Source organism: Hevea brasiliensis, chromosome 4 (assembly GCF_030052815.1).
Source record: "Hevea brasiliensis isolate MT/VB/25A 57/8 chromosome 4, ASM3005281v1, whole genome shotgun sequence".
NCBI lineage: Eukaryota > Viridiplantae > Streptophyta > Magnoliopsida > Malpighiales > Euphorbiaceae > Hevea > Hevea brasiliensis.
The window spans coordinates 26,973,000-26,987,395 of NC_079496.1; the positions used below are offsets into that span (position 1 = coordinate 26,973,000).

The 14,396-nt window shown below is 32.7% G+C and overlaps 1 protein-coding gene and 1 pseudogene across 1 annotated transcript; both read left to right on the plus strand.

Annotated features, from left to right (window-relative positions):
• The first annotated feature begins 854 nt into the window (after window positions 1-854).
• Window positions 855-9,600, plus strand: LOC131179274 (ankyrin repeat domain-containing protein 2A-like). Its single transcript, XM_058145657.1, has 9 exons — window positions 855-1,010; window positions 1,101-1,143; window positions 1,637-1,788; window positions 3,434-3,646; window positions 4,244-4,392; window positions 4,897-5,065; window positions 6,407-6,499; window positions 8,928-9,067; window positions 9,173-9,600. The coding sequence occupies exons 2-9, from the start codon at window positions 1,110-1,112 to the stop codon at window positions 9,270-9,272; spliced, it is 1,050 nt and encodes a 349-aa protein (XP_058001640.1). The 5' UTR covers window positions 855-1,010; window positions 1,101-1,109; the 3' UTR covers window positions 9,273-9,600.
• A 120-nt stretch (window positions 9,601-9,720) lies between these two features.
• LOC131179275 (UDP-rhamnose/UDP-galactose transporter 2-like) lies at window positions 9,721-13,234 on the plus strand (annotated as a pseudogene).
• Window positions 13,235-14,396: the final 1,162 nt, after the last annotated feature.

The following is a 14,396-nucleotide window of genomic DNA, read 5'->3' on the forward strand; positions in this document are numbered from 1 at the left end:
GAAAAGAAATACATTTTCTTGAAATTATATAAGCTAATTATGTGGTGATGTGATATATGGAAAATGAAATGGATATTATATTAATTTTTAACAGGTGAATAATAAAATCTGTCAACGCTAATAAAATAGAAGAGACTCTGTTCGGGTCTCGATAAAAATAAAATGTGATATAAAAAAAAAATTAACAATATGGATAACATGAATAAATGAAGTTTAAATTAACTATGTACATAACAAGATGAGATAAGGTGCTCTGGCACTGAATGTGACACACCTTGTTTAGCTATACTATAAACGAGTGAAGGGTGTTACAATTTTAAACCTGATTAAAATTTATTCTTAATTATCTGTATTTATCCTAAATCTCATTATTACTATTAAAAAATTATCCAAAAATATTTAATTTTATATATTTTAATTAATAATCTATATAAAAAATATTTTTATTAATAATTTATATTTAAAAATTTTATAAAATATTTAAAATTTACTTATTTAAAATATAATATATAAAAAATTACAGATATTATTATAAAAAATATATTTTATATTTAATTAATTATTTTTTAAATCTAAACTCATTTCATACTCTAATATATTATCTAAATTTATCCTGTTATTACGATTTAATCCTATTATTACGATTTAATCCAGCCGAAAACAAATAGCAGAACTATTCCATTGCCATCCTACTATCCAGCTCATTTCTATTCTCCCTCTCTGGCTAGTTAAAAAAAAAAAAAAAAGAAAGAAAATTTCTATTCTCTCTCACCTGTTAAAACCATCCTGCTATCCAACTCATTCTATCCTCTCTTCTGTTAAAAACTTCTCGCGGTTAAATAAATAATAATGATACTCTGTTTGCCGTTACTGTATAGAGTAGTATATATGGACAGAGAGACGCACATCGCACTTGGATAGATACCCATAACACACGCACGCAGAGATAGGGTTTCAAATCTAATCCTCAAACCAAAGTCTTTCATTTGTTTGCTACATAGCTTCCTCAGGTTTGCCTTTTTTTTTTTATATATAATTTTCTAAGATATTCCCTAATTTAATCTCTCTCTCTCTCTATCTCTCTCTCTCTATCGATTCAGCTTCTTCCCATGGCGTCCAATTCCAACAAGGATGTTCCCTCTGGTATATGCTTATTTTTCTTGCTCAATTACCAGTATTTCTCGTCAAATCTGTGATCTTTCTTGCATTTTCTGTTTGGGTTTTACTTAATTTGTTAGCTACCTATTAATCTAATCCCTTTTCAGGGATTGTTTTAAGAATCTATGGATTTTTTTTTGGTATATAATCGTAGAAAGAGTTCATTTCAGTTCTCGAGTTCCAGGCCCATTACCTAATTAATGTTATCTTCATCTTCTTTAATCTTTTTTGCTTATTTTTAGCTGGACTGGTTGAGTATAGAACATTATCAAATAAGAAATTCATTCCATTCCATTATGGTTTACTGTACATGCTTTTTGGATCTTACAGAAAACACTTTATTCTATTCATTAGCTTGCTATGGATGTCTCCTGCTGCATATCATAGTCAGCCTGTTGAAGTCTTGTGCTGTGACTTTATTTGGGAATCAGTGATCTGCTTTATTAATTTTTCTTACATATCCTTTTCCTTTTCCTAGACGAGAAAACAGGTTCTTCAGAAGGCAAAATCCCAAAATCAGAAATGTCTTCTGGGGAGTCACAGTCAGGACAAGGAAGATCTTCCCCTTCTCCAGGACCTGGATTGGCTCCCAATGTTTTTGATTTCTCAGCCATGAGTGGCCTGCTTAATGTATGTTATCCAATTTCAAATCATTGTGATTTCAAACTGCTCTTCCCAAGTGCAAAAACAATGTCTTCTATGGATTTTTTTTACGAAGATTTGCTAGTTTAGATGCTTCTCTTGATATTTTCTAATTCTTGCTAGTTTGATGGGAAAGTGAAATATGTTATATATATATATATATATATATAGAGAGAGAGAGAGAGAGAGAGAGAGAGAGAGAGAGAGAGAGAGAGAGAGAGAGAGAGAGAGAGAGAGCAGATGATTTTAGGTGTTAAAATGCGGGTGGTTTGGTTTATGGTAAGGCTGTTCGTTAGTCTATTTTAATTTGGCTTTTAGTCAGTCCGGTGCTACCCAACATTCCAGGCGAGATGCCTTTGCTTTAATCATGTATTGTGCACTTGTTGCCAAGTGTTTGGCACTGTGCAGCTGGCATAAAATTGGTTCAAGCTTCCACTTTGCTTGTTTAACATCCCTTGACATCAATATCTTCTTAATTTGCCTTTTGCTGTGGACTATCTCGAGTCAATAGATGGGACTTGATAAGAGAAGGGACATTGTGCCTTTTGCTTTTGACTATCTTTATCAATGGATGGAACTTGATGAGAGTAAAGCAATAAATATATAAATAGTAACCTATCCAATCACTTAACTTTTACTGCAAACAATTCAATTCACATACTCCTTTCTCTCATCAAGATATGTACAAAACTGACATTATGTAAACCTTGCCAATATTGAAAGGTTTATATTTTATATATGTGGGTTATAAGAATATATATTAGATAAAATATTTAGTTTAATATAAATCAAATGTCCTTGAAATAATGCAGTTATGAAAAACTCATATTATTTACATATGTAAGTAAATTACAATACATGCATATGTAAATATAAATTACAATACATGCATATGTAAATATTTTCGTGTGTTGTTATAAATCTGTATGGATTTAGTCTTAATATTTTTTGCAAGTACACTTCTAAACATGATAATATTCCCATTTCTTCCCTCAATTCCCCTCTCTATCTCTCCGTGTTGATAAAAATATTAATTTATATTAATTGGTTATATCCTAGCAAAAATCTAATGGTATATTGTAGGTAATGCTAATTTAATTGGTAAAGTTGATTTGGCATTGAAACTAAGATTTGAAATCAAATCCAACTCATTTGAGATCAAAATTTAAATGAAAAAGAAATTTTCTTCATTCTAATGGAGGATGAGAGAAAAGTTCATGATTTTAAAATTTATGAATGGCATGCAAAATAAAGTTTTTTTTTTGCATTTTAAGGAAATTTTAGGTACAGTATTTTAGAATCAACCCCATCAACTCATATTTTAAAAAATCTATCCCATCAATTCTCAGAAAAGAACAAAAAAAGAGCCCTTTATGCTTTAGATTTTAGTTTTTATATGGGGTTTATTTCTTGCCAATTTTGAGTCCAAGTTGTCATGTCATAGGATTTAGAGGAACATTTTATAATAAAGTTTGTTGATTGTCTTTAAATGGTTTTAGTTCATTGTGGTGTTGGATAAGATGCCTGTTCCTCATTTTGTGGCCCTTATGTATTTTTCTTCATGTTTAGGTTTCAAAAAAAAAAAAAAAAATTCCTTGATGATTCATCAATGTTTATGGTTTGTTATATATAGGACCCAAGCATCAAGGAATTGGCTGAGCAGATATCAAAAGATCCTGCATTTAACCAAATGGCAGAGCAGCTTCATAAAACTCTTCAAGGTGCAGGAGCTGAAGAGGGGATCCCTCAGTTTGATTCACAACAATACTATTCCACCATGCAACAGGTCATGCAGAATCCTCAATTTATGACTATGGCTGAACGCCTTGGCAATGCATTGATGCAGGTATATTTGGACTCTATTTTCATTTAATTCCTTTTAATGTTGTCAGAAAATGTTGCACCTCTAGTGATTTGCATTCCAAATCACTCAATCTGGATTGTTTATGTCATTAGCAATTTGGAATGTTGAAGTTAGGATTTTGAAACGCAAACAATAATGAGTACATAATCAAAATCCTAATCACACAAATTTGAGATAGTTTTGTTATTATTATCATTATTATGGTGTAAGTTTGGGGATTTTATTTTATTTTATTTTTTTTATAGTGTTGAAGTATGTTGCATTTTTTAATTGAAATCAAATTTATCATTCTTATAAGATAGTAAAATATCTTTATGGTTATTCTTTTTCAATCATATATTTTCTGAATTTACATAATATATTTTGTTTCCCACTGAGAAATTCGAAAGAAATCTTCCTCTCATCATACCACATTTATAGATAAGGACATTATATGTTCCTGTTTTCTGTCCACACAGTAGAGCAATTTATGCTCTAGGTAACCAAGATTGCTTTCTTTTGGGATATGCATATTTATGTTCATTTGAATGGTGCATGTTTTCTTTCCACTAGATTGAAATTTTAGTTGTCTTTCCTCAGGATCCCTCAATGTCTCAAATGCTTGAGAGTTTGGCAAATCCATCACAGAAAGATCAGATTGAGGAACGAATGGCACGAATTAAAGAAGATCCTTCTTTAAAACCTATTTTAGAAGAGATAGAGTCTGGTGGTCCGGCAACAATGATGAGGTTTGGATCCAAAGTAGTTTGATTTTAGTATGAAATTGTAACTTGCTTATAGGAGTGTGCTAAAAATTGGGGTGTATTACACCATTAATGATTTAATTTTGGGCTAAATTTTAGGTTGGTCATTAATATTTGGTTTGTTCCTATTTTATCTCTAAACTTTTAACTGATATATTTTAGAATGGCAAACATCCTTGTAACTTACCTCTATGTATCTTGCTAAATTGGAATTTGTACTCGCGTGTGCTTTTACATCTACTTGGGTGTTATGATGACTTGACTTAAAATTTATATTTAATTGTCCATGATCTTAATTCAAGTTTTAGTGATAGTTCTACTGGATTTTGATCCTTATTGATTGATACAAAATTCAACCGAAAGTTTGTTACCAATGGTGTAATTCATCTCAAAAAATTTTATTCTTATTTGTGTAGAAAATTATTGATTTAATTCTATTCAATTGATTTATTGCTATTACATTATTAAGGGTAAATAATGCTTGCATAGGTATTGGAATGACAAAGACGTTCTACAGAAGTTGGGTGAAGCAATGGGTCTCTCTGTTTCTGGAGAAGCAGCTACTTCTGTAGAAAATTCTGGACAAGATGAAGCAGAAGATGGGGGAAATGAAGATGAGTCCATTGTTCACAATTGTGCTAGTGTTGGTGATTTTGAGGTAGAGTACAACATGCACTTCTATTTGCTTGATTGTTGGATTTGTTGTCACTTAGTAGGGTATTACGTATTGTTCATATTGGGCAATATGTAATGGATTTTTAGGGCATCAATGGAATATTTTTCATTTCATGTAAACGGAGGTGTATATCAGCTTATATTGGTTGGAAGTTGAAAGAGACAGTTCAAGGCAAATTGCAACATAATGCAATGTTGAGAATCAGAAATTTGTATCATTTTGCAGAGGAGAAAGTCGCTGCTGCACTGAAAAGAACAAAAACCTACCCTTTTTTTGGAGCAGTCATTAAATCGTTTGGCATTACCAATTCACCACCACCAACACTGATAGCTACTCCCTTTTTTCTTCTTCTGACTTACTTAAATTTATGCTTCATCTCACACAAAAATGTATTGGGCTACTTGATATTTTGGGGTTATTGTTGGGGGGGGGGGGGGGGGGGGGGGGGGGGGTTGGTTGTTTTAAATCAACATATTTTTTTGTGTAGCAGTTCTTTTCTTTTAAAAATTTAATTTCTGGGTATAATTATAAATATTCAGATCTATAAGATCTGTGTGCATTTTGAGGAGTTTTTGTCTACAATATATGGCGTCTACTTATTGAATTTTAGGTAATAATTCATAATTTTTTAAATTAATCACTATATTTGGGGAAAATTAATGATGGATGACAGTGAACGTTTATTTGAAATTTTTGTATATATTATGGGTTATTTGCAATTTGTCTGCATTTACAGTTTTCATAATTTTTAGATTTTTTAATTTATCAATATAAATTAAATTTTCTGTTTAAATTATAATTTATTTAATTTTGGATTTATATTTATAAATAATATTTTAACTTATTAATTTTTTCAGTTATTTAATAATTTTTGGATTTTTTTTAATTTATTGATCTGATGCCTTACATTTTTAGTTCAGTCCTTATTTTGTTGCTGATTTTAGTTATTTTACTAACGGTTTAAAAAGAAATGACGGTATTGGCTGTTGATTTGGAAGAATTCAGTCTGATTCCATTGCACCATTTCCAATTCCAATTCGGAAACCTTCCTCGAAATTGCTTCCAATTTTTTTATCTAATACCCTGTTACTCATCTTTATTTTTGTTCCTATCATAAATAGCATCTTGATGTTCTGGGTGATATTGAATTTGTTCTTGTGATAACAAGTTCTATTCTTCTTCATTATCAAAAATTCTCATCTTATATATATATATATATATATATATATATATATATATATATTTAAATTTTAGTTTTAACTTCAAATAGCTAAAGATATTCTGTGTAAATAGAAATTAAAGTTCTCTTTGTTAATCAATTAGGGTTTGAAAAATGCATTGGCTTCTGGTGCCAACAAGGATGAAGAGGATTCAGAGGGAAGAACAGCATTGCACTTTGCATGTGGATATGGGGAGGTATTATTATTTCTTATAACTCCAAGTGTGCATTTTGGATTTTTGTCCAGTAGGGGGTTGGGTGGGGTGGGAATATTTTACTACTATTGGTCTATGATATATCATGACATATATGGGAATGTCCCAAATCCAATTTAGTAAATTGATGGATTGGCATATTTGACTATTCTGGACGTAAAAATTCAGGTGCTTAGACCTTCTATATTGCAAGGAGGGAGTGCTTAGTTGATGAATGTCTGCACTTGGAAGCTTGCAGCATGCCAAATATAATATGGCCAGTTATTGTTGATAGATTGTAGTCACAGTTGTTTAAAGCAAAAAACTCTTAAGTGCCAAGGCTTGAAAAACTTAGGGACAAGTTGCACATGTTCTTAGGGGTTTCGCCCCCTAGACAAGGTAACCAGAGACAAAATGTCTATTAACTCATAATAAGATAGGTGTGTGGTCAAGTGAAATGCACATCTTTGAAGTAAACTGCATAATAATTTATATGAGAAAGTGTTATGGCATACAATATTAAGAAAACTTAAAATGAAATCTTAATCGTAATTGAACCTTAAATGGGCTTTGTTGGACTTAAGAAGCATAGAAATTAAATGGCAAAACTAAAATCACGCTACTTCAAAGTTTTGTGATTCACATCTCTAGGCAGGCCAAGATGATAAGGAACTTTGTTATTATGTTGAGTTTACAAATGCTCTTCTTTTTTTTTTTTTTTTTTGGGATAAGGTCCAAAAAAAATCCTGAATTTTGAGGTTTTTTTCAATTCTACCTAAACTTTTAGTTTTAACAAAAATACCCTGAACTTTTAATTTGTTTGCAATTGTATTCTGTTGTCTATTCTACTATTAATGCTAATGGATTTTGCCCGTGTCAGCATAGGAAATGTTCAAAAAAAACTAGACTTTGCCTTTATTTATAACTGTATCCTAAACTTTTTTTTTTAAAAAACAAATGTACCTGAACTTTGAATTTCAATTGAACTCCATCGTAAGTTGTCCCATTCAATACTAATAGAGGTGTCACGTCAACACTTTTAATCCCAAATTGATACTTATTAAACCTAATTTACCGTAGAAAAAAATTTCATTTCTAGCAAAACGGACACTATTTTCATAAAAAATGCAAAGATTCATCTTCAACCTACTCTCATAAAAAATGCAAAGATTCATCTTCAACCTACCTTGACAAGCCATCACTTTTGTTATGCTTACCTCTGCCCAACCCAACTCTAATCTTATGAAGACTTAATCTCACTCCCCATCAACATCCCCTCTTCACAACTTAACCAGACTCATCTTGACAATCCCAAAATAGGACCCGTTAATTCATCAATTAGGGTTTATTTTATTATAAATTGGGTTAAATTGTTTTTAATTTGGGGATTAGAAGTGCTAACCTGGCCCCTCTTTGAGCATTTAATGAAGTAACTAACGGTGGGGTTCAATTGTAGTGAATTTCAAAGTTCATGATATATTTGTTAAATAAAAATAGTTTAGGGTACAACTGTATATAAAAAAAGGGGTAAAGTTTGTGGTTTTTTTAGACATTTTCACCGTTAGAATTAACGGTGGAACAGACAGCAAAGTGAAATTGTAAAAATGTTCAAAGTTTAGGGTATTTTTGTTCAAAAATAAAGTTGGGGTTAGAATTATTAAAAACCTCAAAATTTAGGGTTTTTTTAGACATTATCCCTTTTTTCTCTATTCTAAGAACTCATAAAATGTTAACTAGTGAAAACTTAAATTAACAAACTGAGTTGTATGGCATGTTTGGGTACAAGTGAAATTGCGAAGAGTCTTTTTCTCTTTTCATTGGAAAATGGAAAGACATGTTGGAGGAGGAACATTTGTAGGGGGAAAGGACATGTCACCTTGTGGTTTTGGGCTAGATGTGTAGCCTGTGTATTAGTCACTCATGATTTATTTGCTCTTAAATGAATTTAAATAATGTTGTCATCTTATCAGCCCATGTGTGTTAATCTTATTAGTTTTAAATCAATTCAACTAGGTCAGTTGTTATGTGCTGAGATTACCGTCTCTTTACAATCTTAGGTTTATTATACTGTAAAACAAAAACAAAAACAATATAGCAAATATTGCAGATCTGTGGCTAAAATTGAATGCGCCTTTTTTCATATCTCTTAACTCTATATGTCCCTGCTTTGTGTGCCTGATATGCACCTAACTGAAGTAATTTTGACCAAGGACTTCCTCCTTGCACTGTGGGCCATCCTAAGGAGTGCTTTCAACAATGCTGTTTATTTCTTGATCCAAGTTCTTGATGTAGTCACATGTTTGTATATTGATTGTGCTGTCAGATGGTTCAGAGAGTTCTGGAAATGCAAAGACAAATAGGCCAAGATTTTTTTGGTTGCATGGAAGTAAGCAAATGCACTTAAAATTTCATTTTCATTTACTTTTTGCAGGTAAAGTGCGCTCAAATTCTTCTTGAGGCAGGAGCAACTGTTGATGCACTGGATAAAAATAAGAACACTGCGCTTCATTATGCAGCTGGATATGGAAGGAAGGAATGTGTAGCCCTTCTACTAGAGAATGGCGCTGCTGTGTAAGTCTTTAGCATCAGTTAAGCATGATCTTTTATGGGCTTTATACAATTTGTTTTTTGTTCCTGTGTAATGAGGCTTCTTCTTGGTTCATTATCAAACTGCAGTACCCTCCAGAACATGGATGGCAAGACTCCCATCGACGTTGCCAAGCTAAATAACCAACATGAGGTACTAAAGTTGCTTGAGAAGGATGCCTTCCTGTAAGTGGGAGGATGAATGTCATGTGCATGCTGTAGGCACCTGAGTGATAGGTCAATTTGTTCTCTATGCTGTCTTTGCTGATGTCAATTGCAAGGTTTTTCAGTCAGTAACATGATCTCTCTCTCTCTCTCTCTTTTTTTTTTTTTTTTTTTTTAATTTGAAAAAAAAAAAATTATTCATGGGATTTCTAGAGGGCATGCCATATCATGTGTTGTATTCCCCGGTTCTGTTTAGTTTATTATTAACTACTGTAAACGCCTCTTATGTAATGTTGGGAAACAGTCTGTTTCTTGTTTTATCATATGAATGCCATATTTCAGTATGTTTTTCATATTTTTGTTCGTGGTTTGATACTTTTGTTTCAAAGAGCAGCTTATGGATTCATTGGTTGGAGGATTTTCAAGATCAGCCTAAACACTTTGATTGTAAGGTTTCATATGGGGATTTGAATAGCTGGGCGTTGGTTACTTAATATGAGAGTCGAATGGGTATTAGATAAAGATAAAATCCCTTTTCATCTACCTACCTCTTTTCATGCTTGGGCGGAAAATGGCCAGTTTGTGCAGTCATTTTCAATTAGCACTCTCATCATAATTCGCTCAACCAACAAAAGCTATGCTTCTACACCCTGAAAACGACATTCATCCAATGTGGATTTTTGAGAAAGTAAACAAATGATAATAATAAGCGTAGAAGAGTCTTGCTAAGGGATGGTATGGTACTGGGTACCCGCAAAATTTACTTGATCATATACATGATATCCAAATCTGTTACTCATTTGATTATAGAAATATTTTTTACTAGCGGTTGGTATCTCAAGCCCGATTAACATTACTTTATTTTTTTTATATATATTTTTGCTGAAAATATAATTACATAGGAGATTTATGGGTGGGGCATTTAAATTTGAATTCAAAATCTTGAAAAAATTATGGCAAAATAATAGTAAATTTTAAAATAATTAAATAAATGGGTTAGAGTGTCCGTAGGTACTTAATGGTTGTTTAGTTGAATGGGATTAGATAATGGATATCTGGTGTATTTTATTCAAACTTGCGGTGAATATAAAATTTTTAAGTAACTTAAGTTCACTAAAACCATATGAAAAATTACCTAAACGCAAATATTGGTGAGAATCTAATGCTCTCACAACTTAAAGGTTTCTTTACAAGGTTCGTCTACAGAGATTAAGTCAGGGCATAAGATCAGGGCGAAAGACGTAATTGACAAAACAGATAAATATTCCTATCGGTCTCTAGGAATGGAGTAGGCTAAATCTCATAGTTTTTAGTCCATAAAAATACATTATTAGCTGCTCCATTTTATTCTCCCATTAAAGTTGAACCAAAACCTCCTGTCTTATTAGGATTCGGGTGAATAGATACTTGTGAAAACCCACTTGACCATCCCTAGTCTTACTACTTATAACATCAAAATCCTATGGTTATATTAATTTACAGTTGAAAAAGAAAGAAATATCACGTGGTCGAGCGGGCAGGAGGCAGCCTATGTCATTTACCCTATATAAAAAAGAGCAAGATTATATTAATTTTATAATAGTTATCTTGCAATGGCTCTGGCGATGTATTTTTAAAAATTACAAACTAATAAGATCATTATCATTTGCACAGGAGTGTTAATTATAGTATTAAATGTAAACCATGAAACGCTTTGCAAGTCTCAATGGAGTTGGGGTAGGTCAACAAGTGAAGTAGTTAAATGGAAGCAAACAGTGAAAGAAGTGAACAAGGAACTTAAAAGTTTTAGAAAAGGGATGGGATAACGTGCAGGTAACATGCCCTTACTGAGAAAGACAACATGAAAGGAAGATGAAGCCAAACAAATAATGCAAGAATAGGACAACCCATCAATTGATACAGTATTATTTGTTCTTACCAGGATTATTAACTTGTAAATTTCATCTTCTTATCCAGTTAATCTAACAACTTTCTGAAAAATGGAGGAGAAAAAATCATCCTCTGTCTCAGATGTTGGAGCTTGGGCTATGAACATTATCAGTTCCACTGGAATCATAATGGCTAATAAACAACTCATGTACCCCACCGGTTTTTATTTTGCTTTTGGTGAGCTCTTCTTCTTCTTCTTCTTGAATTGGCATTGAGTGTTTCTAACATGTTTCTGTTGTTGGGGTAAATCATAGTTGTGAACTTACTTTAAATGTGTGATTCCTGCTTTCCAGCAACAACATTGACTGGCTTACACTTTTCTATGACGGCCTTGGTTGGCTTGGTCTCAAATGCTTCTGGTTATTCTGCTTCTAAGCACATTCCCTTGTGGGAACTTGTTTGGTTCTCGATTGTTGCCAATGTTTCAATCACAGGGGTGAACTTGAGCCTCATGCTCAACTCTGTTGGATTTTATCGGGTTTTGTATTCCTTTTCTGTTCCTTCAACTATACATATATACATACATGTCTAATGTCTTAAACCTTATGTTTCTGCAATTGTTTTTTCATGTGTAGATTTCAAATTTAAGTATGATCTCTGTGGCTTGTGCAATGGAATGGTTTCTTCACGGCAAACACTACTCCAGGGAAGTCAAGATGGCTGTCATGATAGTGGTTGTGGGTGTTGGTGTCTGCACCGTCACCGATGTAAATGTTAATGCTAGAGGATTTCTCTGTGCTTGTGTGGCAGTCTTGTCTTCATCTTTATAACAAATTGTGAGCTTTCCTCTTCATCTTTCCACTTGTTTTTATTGTTATGATAACTTTCAACTTAATAAGTGGAATTGAGCATCTGCAAATTCTCCATGAGCATCTGCAAATTCTCCATTAAAGAGTACCTAATCATTTTTCAGTTGTTTATAAATGGCTTAAATAACTTGTCATAGTCATTTTAGTCCTGTCAGGATATGCTAAACACACCATTTATGGATTAAGCTAGAGTACAGATGCACGTTTGCCAATTTGATAGGATTCAGATAGCAGTTATGTTCATCTGATAGATTTCCAAAATAACAAACGAGCAAATTCTTTATCGTTCCATTCTTACCTGGATCGAGAAATGAGAATGCTTACTGCTTTCTGTGTGTGCTCACCTGGAAAGGCATGATCTGAAATAAATAATCTGTTACTTTTTGCTGGTGGGAACAGTCAATTGGCTCATTGCAGAAGAAGTATTCAATAGGCTCTTTTGAACTGCTAAGCAAGACAGCTCCAATACAACAGATCCATTCATTGATAACTACCTCAGTGGTAAACTTATATCAAATTATGCATTATCACCGGGTGGATTTGTAAGTATTTGCATCTCTTGAGAAAAAAGAAATACAAATCCTTTTCTGCTCTCTTGACATTATATATTTCTGATGCGAGTGTAAACAGTCTTCAGTTTTTCATACCAGTGTCATGCTCCCTGGCTTTATTCTGCAATGTGAGTTAGTATCTGTGCACCGGACGTTTCTCTGCAGTATCTTTCCAGGTTTTGGGGCACATGAAAACTGTGTGTGTCCTTAAGTTGGGGTGGATAGTCTTTGATTCAGAAATGACAGTGAAAAATGTAATTGGGATGGCTGTTGCAGTTGCTGGAATGGTGGTATACAGCTGGGCAGTAGGGCTTGAGAAGCAAACAAGAACCAAGTTCATCCTTGCTTTGAAACCCAATTTATCACAAGAGGAAAAGAAGGAGAAGACTCCATTGATTAAGGATGTTGAGCTTGGCTAGTCTAAAGTATAAAATTAGTGTGTATTCTCTGGCTACAAAGAATTACATTAACTACAGTTGCTTCAACATTCTTTGCACCTACTCTACTCCAAATGTGAAAGAACTTTTCTTCCCCCATTTTTGCAGCTGTTAAATTTTCTTTTAGTTGTTCAGAGGTCATGTATGTTAAAGTTGCACAGCACACAATTTCTTCTTCTTCTTCAACGTTCTTTGTTATTGGCAATATGTGTATCCATGAATTCAGAAAATAAATGAAATAAAAATCAGTTTCCTTTGAAACAGAAAAATAAGATGGCTTGGTTTGCATCAATTGTTTGTGTGATTTGTCAAGAATCCAATATGAGCATTTAATTTGTCCTCTACATCTAACAACCAACATACTAGCTACTTAAAAAGTTTTATCATGCAAATTACCACCGTTCTCTATTCTCCATGAATGTAGAACTGTTCGAATGTGGAGGACTTGCGGAACAAGACCCAGATCGCAAGGCAATAAAAATTAAAAGGACTTATAAATATTGGTAAATCAAACTAACATTTCTTAAGCCATTTGTGACGGAGATATCATCTCAGTTGGTCTAATTTCAGCAACAAATTGACTCGTTTGACTGAAATTTCAATTGTAATTTCTGTGGAGAAGTGGAATGTTGGAAATATGGTTTGGAATCAATCTGGATCCATTAGACTTAAAATTATAGTTAAAAACAACAGCATGAAAAGTCATGTATATTGCCAAAATGTATTAAAAACCAAAAGTCATGTATATTAATAAAAAAAAATGCAACTACATTGAAGATATGCAATCAAAAGTCATGTACATTGGTCAAAATATGTAACTATATTTCTTGATGGTTATATACATAAAAGTCATGTAATTATTAGCCAAAAGTTACCATGACTTATAAATAGCCAAGTTTTTGTCTTTATTAAAAAAATAAAAGAAACACACGTATATAAAAGTGTGAATTGCATGCAAGTGATTAAACATTGGCTTTTGTTCTTGGCATTCTTAAAAGACTCGCTTGATTCAATTGTGAAGCATTGATTATGCTGCGAATAAGGTACACATAGTATTTCGTGATTATATTCATGTGATTATATAATTTATTAGTGAAATGAAATGTAAAGGAGATCAGAATATTTAGTATAGAACCCATATATAATTGAATTCATAAGTTGGCTTTATAATTTTTTTTCATGGAATCCCATTAACTTTTAGCATAGGAATTTTGGATTAGTCACCTCTCCATCTTCGGTATTCCAATTATGGAAGAGCAGGAACCTAGTTGTTTTTAACCACCAAACTCCAGCATTTCAACTAAATCTCTCAACTTTGAGATGTCCCCAACTCGAAGCCCTTGGATGTCCCTTGGTCTCCTTCCCAATTGGGCACAATCAAGATCACTTTCGATGCCACAATTGTCAAACAGGTTCAGATTCT

What these genes read in the sequence shown, in the direction of transcription:
- LOC131179274 (XM_058145657.1), top strand. Translation starts at nt 1,110, where the DNA reads ATGGCGTCCAATTCCAACAAGGATGTTCCCTCTG. An exon ending in TTGGCAATGCATTGATGCAG is followed by an intron (nt 3,647 to 4,243) that starts GTATATTTGGAC and finishes GTCTTTCCTCAG; the next exon opens with GATCCCTCAATGTCTCAAAT. An exon ending in CTAGTGTTGGTGATTTTGAG is followed by an intron (nt 5,066 to 6,406) that starts GTAGAGTACAAC and finishes TTAATCAATTAG; the next exon opens with GGTTTGAAAAATGCATTGGC.